Consider the following 9,332-nt stretch of genomic DNA (forward strand, 5'->3'; position numbering starts at 1 on the left):
CATCCCAAGAACACCATCCCTACTGTGAAGCATGGGGGTGGTAGCATCATGCTTTGGGGGTGTTTTTCTGCACATGGGACAGGGCGACTGCACTGTATTAAGGAGAGGATGACCGGGGCCATGTATTGCGAGATTTTGGGGAACAACCTCCTTCCCTCAGTTAGAGCATTGAAGATGGGTCGAGACTGGGTCTTCCAACATGACAATGACCCGAAGCACACAGCCAGGATAACCAAGGAGTGGCTCTGTAAGAAGCATATCAAGGTTCTGGCGTGGCCTAGCCAGTCTCCAGACCTAATCCCAATAGAGAATCTTTGGAGGGAGCTCAAACTCCGTGTTTCTCAGCGACAGCCCAGAAACCTGACTGATCTAGAGAAGATCTGTGTGGAGGAGTGGGCCAAAATCCCTCCTGCAGTGTGTGCAAACCTGGTGAAAAACTACAGGAAACGTTTGACCTCTGTACCAAATATTAACATTGATTTTCTAAGGTGTTCAAATACTTATTTGCAGCTGTATCATACAAATAAATAGTTAAAAAATCATACATTGTGATTTCTGGATTTTTTTTTTTTTTTGTAGATTATGTCTCTCACAGTGGACATGCACCTACGATGACAATTTCAGACCCCTTCATGATTTCTAAGTGGGAGAACTTGCAAAATAGCAGGGTGTTCAAATGCTTATTTTCCTCACTGTAAGTCTAAACTGTAAGTAAACTAGAACTATACACGTATTTAGGTTGTGCATGTGCACCTGCTCCTGCAGCTTTTGGATGTCCGCTGCAATGTAGACCAGCTTTTTGGTGGACAGGGAGGCAGGACTCCCACTTTCACTGCCGCCCTCGTCCATTGACGTTCGGCTGGAGGTGGAAGAGGCTGAGCTCGGCAGAGGCCTGGTTGGCTCTTTAGTCACCTCGGTGGGTGGAGTCTTAGTCAATACCTGTGTGGACACCGATCAAGATGAGGAACAAGAGCAAGTAACAGCAATGTGTTGTTTTTTTTTGTTTTTTTTATTGGAATTACTGCTCATTTTAGTCTTCCTCTGATTTATTTACATTTACCTCATCAAGAAACTTGGCATATCGTGCGTAAAGCTGCAATGTGAGCTTCCAGAAGCGATGGGCCAGAGGTGACAGATAGACTTTATCTGACCAGCATCTCACTAGGCAGGACCACAACACCTCCGATACCTGCAGGTGGTATGAACTGCCAGCTGGACAAGAACAGACACGAATACACAGTCACTTCAGGTAAACTATTAGGTCCACACTGCCATTCATGATAGAGAATAAATTTCTACCTGGTGCTGCCTCTAGTCCATCGCTTATGCTGTTCTCCAGACTTCCTGCTATTTCCTTGTACCTGAAAAACAGACACATGGAGAGGCGAAGGACAAAACAATCAATGTGTTATCAGCTTATCTGTTACATCAGCTCCAATATGCAGGTGTTTATGACGTGAAACAACACTGTGTGCGCTAGAAATGACAGACTTTCCAGACAAGCTGGACTGTGCAGGTTTGTATTGTGAAATGAGGACACGAGCCCTAAGCTTTACAGTGTGCGTCTGTGTTTGTGGGGGCTGGAGGAGGTTGAATGAACAGTAGACAACTGCTTTACTTTTTCACACAGATCAATGGTCATTCAGTAAGGTACAGTGTCATGTTTATGGGCTACGTTTAGTAATACGCTGACACTCATCCTCAGCTTACATTTTGCTTCTTGTCATCATTCTGCATGAAACTCACACCCATAAGCAGTTTTCCAGATTCCTATAAAAATGGGCTTTGTTCAACTTCTGAACATCTGCCAACTTGTCTTTTTCCCAGTAAAAAGTGCTGACAGTCTGCAGTTTTAATCAAATCTTGTCTCTTGAGTCCTTACAGCAAGACCAGGCAATTCTTCAAAATACATGCTGAGCAGAAATTCCACTTTCACCGACACCTGACCATATTCATTTAAGCAGAGGTTAAAATCTAAATTCAGTTCTAAATTCAAAAGATTACAACACATATTTGAACTTCTCTTGCTAGCTCTATGAATGCCTTCCAGGAAAGACTGTCTGAAAATGTGTGGCATTACCCACATCTGTGCTAAGCTAACCCCCTCCGGGCCACAGCTTCACACTGAACAGACAGACATGAGACCTCAAACTATTCCCTAAATGAAGTACATTTTTGTATTTTCAACAAATAAGTAATGAACATCTTAAAAAAATGCTTAATTTTCTGACTAAGTTTTCCAAAGGATATATAGTATTTTGAAGTCACACTTCCAAAATAATTATGGTTGAAGCCTGCGATTTACAAAACGTATAATGGGATCTGAAAAGAGCCATGGGTGGGTACTATACATAGCGTAATCTATAGGCTACAGTATGTAGTATAGCTCGTATTGGAGGTAATATGCACCGTAGTTGGAAGTATACAGGCAGGTTCCATTTGTTGTGGAAGCTTGTATATGAGGGGTGTACCCTCAGTCTCTTCACACTGGCCTGCGAGCTGCACTGACGCTCAAACCTCCGCACAAACTCCATGCTCTCAGTGTAACGCTAGAAAAGAAGATAAAGAGTCAACAGAAAACACACACACACTCACACTGGTGAAAGGACTCAATCTAACAATTAAACTTTTGTCACAGCAAATATTGTGGGACATTTAAGCAGCAAAACTAAAAACTGTAGTTATAAAGTTGACAGGATGGATATGACTGCTATCTTTGCATCACTGGCATACACACACGAACTGTGTTACTGTGGCTGTACCTCATAGAATATGTCGGGGTTTCCAGGGTTGAAAAGGTAGGCCAACCTCTCCTCCATCCCTTTGATAATCTCTGGCCACACAGAGTTCACCAGGAAATCATAACCTGGCACTATGTCAGCTTTGTCACTGAGGAAAGAGGGAACATCAGCACATAAAAAATATGTTATCATCTACATTTCTTCGAAGTCCACTAGTCCAGATGTGTTGAATAAATTATGCATGGTAACTGCATTCATATATAAATACAGCACAATGAATAAATTAAGTGTGTGGTCAATATGCTGAATGCAACAGCTCTACAGACGAAAGAAAATATTTTGCTTCTCTAGCAGAGGCTAGATACAACTACTTGATTTATGCATGCTTGGAATGAATTTGGCTCCATGACAACATCAGTACCTGGATACGGCTCCTCCAGTGACCTCTCTAAGCAATCTACAATGATGAGGAACAAACTCCAACAGTCTAGAGTACATCAACTGGAGACCATTCGGAGTGGACTTCACCACCTCTTCTACTATCACCTAAAAGAAAGAGAGGAGAGGATGTTCTGGCAGTTATCAATTAATATATTTAAAAAAGCAGAAACTCTTGGATCTACAGGATGTCAAAATATGTCTGGCATGTTTACCTGGTCCATGTATGGTTTGACCAGCACCTGTCCTACCAGGGCCTCAGCATCTCGAGTCTTGTCTATGGTGGCGTATGTCCTCAGACAGTGACGCACTATGACCACATTGGATGTTTGGAGACCCTCGATCAGCAGGCCCTCTAGAGATTGCTGCAGCATGGATGTGATCCCTGCGATACGCTGGCAGAGGACAGAACCTTGGTCACATACACAGTTAAAGAACGAGCATCAAGAAAATATTCTGAGCATATTCCAGCAGACACAGAGACCAAGTGAATCATGAATCAATGTGGTAACTAGGATCAAATGTTACTACTGCTACTCCGTGCAGATGGTGGCATTGATGATTTTCCTGTAAGAGAAAAGCCCTCAGCACCACCAACCCAACTGAGTGTCTATTTATTGGTTTATCAGCTGTCTGATTGACCTGTTAACACTTACAGGTCTGACTTTGTCCAACAGGGGCATGCCTTTGCTCTGTACAGCGTGGAACTGCAGCTGGTTGAATTCTGTAGCAATCCTCTCCAGGATCTGACCTGCTAACAAGGGACTATGCAGAGACAGACAGACATGAAGTCAGACACAAAAGCATAGAACTACATCCCTGCAGTGATCAAACTCAAACAATGTGAACTTCTGGTGTGCTCAAGTGTTTTTTCTAATGTTTTTGCCGTTCTTTGCGTCTGCAATTTTGAGTTTTGTTGAAAAAAATGGAACGCGTTGCTCAAGAGCACAAAATAGAAACACAACAACTGCAAATGCTGAAAATGCCATTACTTGGTTAAAAACCTGTAAACATTCAACACCAGTATATATACCAAGTGATGCCAGTGGGTTTGTTAGCATGTCAGTTTCCCACCTGCTGCTTTCCAGAGAGCTGGATTCCTTGGAGTTCTGTGAGTGAAGGATCTTCTCAATCTTCTCCACTGACCGCACCACCTGAATTAACCTCAATACATACACCTGATGGACAGCATAATAATAGAAAGATGAGATTGACAACTGTCTACTATTGCACAATCTAGATTAAAAGCAGGAAAACTAGCATTGCCGTTACCTAAAAAAACAGGTTAATCTAGGTCTGGGCAACAAAACAATTATCCGATATAATTTTCCTCAATAACAAAATAACAAATGTTTAATAAAGGTTTGATTTAATTAATTTGAATCACGAACGAATTATAAATTATTTCTATGAAGATATTTATTCTGTTGAGGAAAAGGGTCACTGAAAGAAGATATCACTTAATATTACTCATGCATATCATAATTGTTTTGAATGTTCTACTTTTTTTTTTTTTTTTTTTAAGTGATCCACTGTTTGGCAAGCATCATGTTCTGACCATAAAGAATAGTTAAAACCATAATCCACAAAACCATCTGGTTTTTTTTCTTCAATTTTACTCAGGAGCAAAAATCAGCCTTTAAACCTTTAAAAAAGAAATAATGATTTGACATTTATCGTGATAATTATCAATATCAAACAATGTAAATTTTGTTATCGTGATAACATTTTTGGCCATATCGCCTAGCCGTACGTTGGCACCAAATATCTTGTTGAAACACCATTAAGTTCACAATTTGGCATGGGCATGCCAAACCAGTCACAGAGCCATGTTAAGGTGATCATAAAATAAATTTAATGATGAATACAAAATATGATCAAGTGATGAAGTCAGACAGGAAGACGAGGAGCCAAACCTTTTTTTTCTGCAGATCATCGTGTTTGGACAGCTGGCTGTCTATAGCCTGAATCACCTCACTCACGCAGGACCGCAGACTCTGTAATGAATAACAGCCAGAACCATGCATGAACACTCTGTGGCCGGAATCAATCAAAGCTTACAGTACACTTAATCAGAACACATACCATAACCTCTTCTCGTAACTGCCCCAACGGCACTGAAAGCTGATTGAGGGCCTTGTCCATCCCCACCTGAGACAAGGAAGCAGAGGCCAAAAGTTAACAAGAGTCTACCCTCACACGATCAGAAATGAAAACATGAATGGTGGTCTGCCTTTTATTTTTTGGGAGCATATCTACAGCCTAACTTTGACATAACATTAGGGCTGCAACTAACGATTATTTTCTTTATCGATTAATCTGTCGATCATTTTTACAGTTTATCGATCAGTTGTTTGGCCTATAAAATGTCATAAAATGGTGAAAAATGTCGATCATTGTTTCCCAAAGCCCAAGATGACTTACTCAAATGTCCACAACCCAAAGATATTCAGTTTCTGTCATAGAGGACTAAAGAAACCAGAAAATATTCACATTTAAGAAGCTGAAATCAGAGAAATTGGACATTTTTTCTAAGAGAAAATAAAAGTTGACTAAGACCAGAAAGAGAACACACATTACCCCTATCCTAAAGTCTCTGCATTGGCTTCCAGTTAATTTTAGAATTGATTTTAAAATCCTTTTACTACTTTATAAGTCATTTAATAGTATTGGACCAGAATACTTAGCAGATTTGCTTTTACCTTATGAACCTACTAGAGGTCCTCAGGTCCTCTGGTAGTGGCTTTCTAATTATTCCTAAAGCCTCAACTACAACCTACGGTGAGGCATCCTTTCAATGTTATGGCCCGCGTTTGTAGAACACCCTTCCTATTGAGCTGAGAGCAGCAGGAAATCTGGACATGTTTAAAGGCAAACTAAAGACATACCTATTTAACCAAGCTTTTAACTGAGCTGTATTTTGGGAGGGGCGGGGATTGATTGTTGGTCTTGACCTGCTTTTTTTTTTTTAGTATTTTAACTATTTTAAATGGTTCTATAGTGTGAAGCACTTTGTGTTACATGTATTTGTATGAAAAGTGCTATATAAATAAAGATTGATTGATTGATGAATTTAATAGTTGACTAACTAACTGACTAATTGACTAATCATTGCAGCTCTACATAACATTGACAAATATTTTGTGATAGAAGACATTTTACAGTAGAATAATCAATATGCTATCAAAGATGATAGTAAGAGTAAATATAACAAACATAAATAACAGTTAAAAAAAAAATAATGAACACTATATTTAATATAATTCACAAAAAAAGTAAGTATTGCTTTAGTTTACCACTCTCCAATTTCTTTTTGCCTATTTGCCAACATAATCACCAATATAATGTATATCTGTGATAATATCTACTAAAAGCAAAGGCTTGTCAATTTATAGGTATAAGAAAATATTTTAGCTGATATTCATCAATACAGTTTAAATGAAGGTCAAGCTTGTCTTAGACATTTTAGGAGAATATTTATCAATAGACGTGGACAGTGATTTCTAGATAACCTCCCTGTCTCCTGTGGACTACAAGGCTGTAAGGTTCAAAATGTCCAACCAAAGTGGCTAATGAGCAACATCAGTAACAACTTACCAAGTTGGTGGAGAGGTTAACAAAATCAGCATAGTCCTTGTTGATAAGCTCCACCATCGCCGTTTTCAGCAGCTTATAGTAGAGCTCCAGGTCCTCTCTCATCTCCTCCAGCTGGACCTGCTTCCGACACTCCGACACAAACTGGTCAACGTCAAAGTCATCCTGCAGACAGAGGCGACAGACAGCAAGATCAGAAGCATACATCCAGCAACCCTAACACATCGACAGACAAGCTTTACCAGAAAATGGAGAGAGAAAAGCGACTTGGCTACAAACTGACACATCATACAGAATGAACACATGCACAGTAAAGTTTCACGTTATATCAATATAAACAACAACACTGATAATGACCGTTATTTAACTTTAAAAGCATATTAACTGTACTAATTAAACAGGAAAGGTTGAAAAAACAGGAGCATCCAGTAAAGACTTAACTAGCTAATGCTAGCTAGTTTAACTGTACGGCACAAGCTATCGTTGGCACTTTACCAAACATAACGTTAACGGATTCTTACCTTCATAAAAACGTCCTTGTCGAAGCACAAAGAATCCGGTCCCTTCGGTAGATTCATGTTGGATTATAAAACACAGCTACAACATACACAGAAAAGTCACAAGCCTCCTTCTCCAGTTAGCTGCTTTTACTATGCTTCCGCAAACATGGCAAGCGCACCAACGAGCAAGCAAAGGAGGACCACTAGAGGTTTCAATAATGTAACAGCGCCCTCTGGAGACAGCAAGCGGTAAAGTCATTGTGGCAAGGCAAGGTTTCTCAATTCACAACACCAAAACAACAATCTTTAAAAATGTTAAATAGACAAATAGTAAACTAGCAGCACCGTAGATATAAAAGTATAATGAACTTTAAATTGCATGTGATTTCATTACATGGATGAGGGGTGGCAGGGGTGCAATGGCTAAGACTCTGCCTTTGGCGTGACAGACCGGGGTTCAATCCCCCACTGTGACCCATCCACCATTGTGTCCCTGAGCAAGACACTTAACCCCTAGTTGCTCCAGAGGCGTGTGATCTCTGACATGTATAGCAATTGTAAGTCGCTTTGGATAAAAGCGTCAGCTAAATGTAAACCTTGGATGAGCTCATAGCTTCAAATTCAAATCACCTTTATTGGCATGAATGTATAACAGTATTGCCAAAGCTACATATAAATTACATAAGAACAATTAATTTCATTAAATAAGTAAATAAAGCAGTAAAAGTTGTGTTTGTGTGTGTTAATAAAAATAAAATAATAATAATAAATATATAAAATATTAAAATTCCCGAAAAAATAAATATTAAAAATAAAAAATACAGTAAGTGTGTGTGTGTGTGTGTGTGTGTGTGTGTGTGTGTGTGTATTAACAGACAAAAAACAAGTAATTAATTAATTAATTCAACAGCATAGCTGTCATCTGGCATTATTTGGAACAGGGTAAAATATTTAGGTCCATCTCAGACCTTCAGTGCAAAAAAAATAAAAATAAAAAATCTGAATGAACCAAAAAAAAAGAAAGAAAAACATGTCAGTGCCCTTCGTGACAAAGATGACCTCTGTCTTGACACTGACAAGAGCTCATTTGATGACATGATAATGTTTATGGTCAGCAGTCGGCTACAGAAAGTGAAATAAATGTGGGCACACTAATGCCCCCACAGCAAGGCAGCAATGCTCCTTTGCAAATGATTTGGTCCAATGGGTTTTTTGCTCAAATTAACTGATGCTGCATTAAATTTCAAACCTGGAAATACAGTAAACCTGCTGGTGCAGTACCGCTCTGAACATCCAAGTGAGTCATTCGGACTCCCTTTTAGGGGATATTTTTAGTTGTTGTTTGCTCTAATAGGCTATATTGTCTGCTTTGTTTTGGGGTACAGAGGGGTTAAGGGTTATTTAGGGCCTCCAAAATGCATGTCAATCCCTCTACACTAAATATAAACTATCAAAACAATATTATATATATTATTTATTCATGCTTGACTTTGGAAAATGTAATCGGCAATCCAATCTTATCAAAGAGTCCAAATAAATTGATCTAAAAGTGTAAACATTTGCAATTCCATGAGAAATCAGCAAACTCCATCTGCTGAGGAAGCTCTTGTGGTGTAGAATTTAACATATAGGGCTTTTACTAAGTGTACCTTGCTTTGTTTAGGTGTTTGTGATGATGTGCAAATGTTATGGGGTATAGGTGGTAGGGGCATAGGCATGACAACATCCTGAAAAAAAACATAGGCTAATATTATAATCATATTTTTTAATATCAATTTAGTTGGTTTTTTTTTTTTGGGGGGGGGGGGGGGGGGGGGGGGGGGGCACGTGATACCATTACATTTTATTTTCATTACTTCTGCTATGCTATCATTTTTTTGTGTCCAACATTTTATCGTAACGTTATCATCATAATTATTTCCACATTTTGCCTCCAGCAGCTCCCATCAGCCTCTCCTCTCTAAATTTGGATGAGTAAAAGCATCTTATTGGCTGACAGGGAAGGGCTGTGGTGTCAGGTGACGCGGCGGCAACCCCTACTCTCTCTCTCTCGCTCTCT

At 39.4% G+C, this 9,332-nt stretch overlaps 1 protein-coding gene across 2 annotated transcripts in view; it reads right to left on the reverse strand.

The window, feature by feature from the left end:
* cog2 (component of oligomeric golgi complex 2) overlaps positions 1-7,443 on the reverse strand; it is a 17,357-nt gene extending 9,914 nt beyond the window's left edge. The window contains exons 1-13 of one of the 2 annotated variants that reach the window (XM_046071022.1): positions 7,295-7,443; positions 6,777-6,938; positions 5,265-5,330; positions 5,096-5,176; positions 4,254-4,357; positions 3,836-3,944; positions 3,395-3,574; positions 3,163-3,287; positions 2,763-2,889; positions 2,410-2,549; positions 1,300-1,361; positions 1,061-1,212; positions 754-939 (exon numbers count right to left, since the gene is read on the reverse strand). In XM_046071022.1, the coding sequence (XP_045926978.1) occupies positions 754-939; positions 1,061-1,212; positions 1,300-1,361; positions 2,410-2,549; positions 2,763-2,889; positions 3,163-3,287; positions 3,395-3,574; positions 3,836-3,944; positions 4,254-4,357; positions 5,096-5,176; positions 5,265-5,330; positions 6,777-6,938; positions 7,295-7,351 (1,551 nt within the window). In that variant the 5' untranslated portion in view covers positions 7,352-7,443. Of the gene's footprint in view, positions 1-753; positions 940-1,060; positions 1,213-1,299; positions 1,362-2,409; positions 2,550-2,762; positions 2,890-3,162; positions 3,288-3,394; positions 3,575-3,835; positions 3,945-4,253; positions 4,360-5,095; positions 5,177-5,264; positions 5,332-6,776; positions 6,939-7,294 lie in introns of those variants that run through there. The other variant, XM_046071023.1, reaches the window with a different exon arrangement.
* Between the last annotated feature and the right edge of the window lie 1,889 nt (positions 7,444-9,332).

Source organism: Micropterus dolomieu, linkage group LG15 (genome assembly GCF_021292245.1).
Source record: "Micropterus dolomieu isolate WLL.071019.BEF.003 ecotype Adirondacks linkage group LG15, ASM2129224v1, whole genome shotgun sequence".
NCBI classification, from domain to species: Eukaryota; Metazoa; Chordata; class Actinopteri; order Centrarchiformes; family Centrarchidae; genus Micropterus; species Micropterus dolomieu.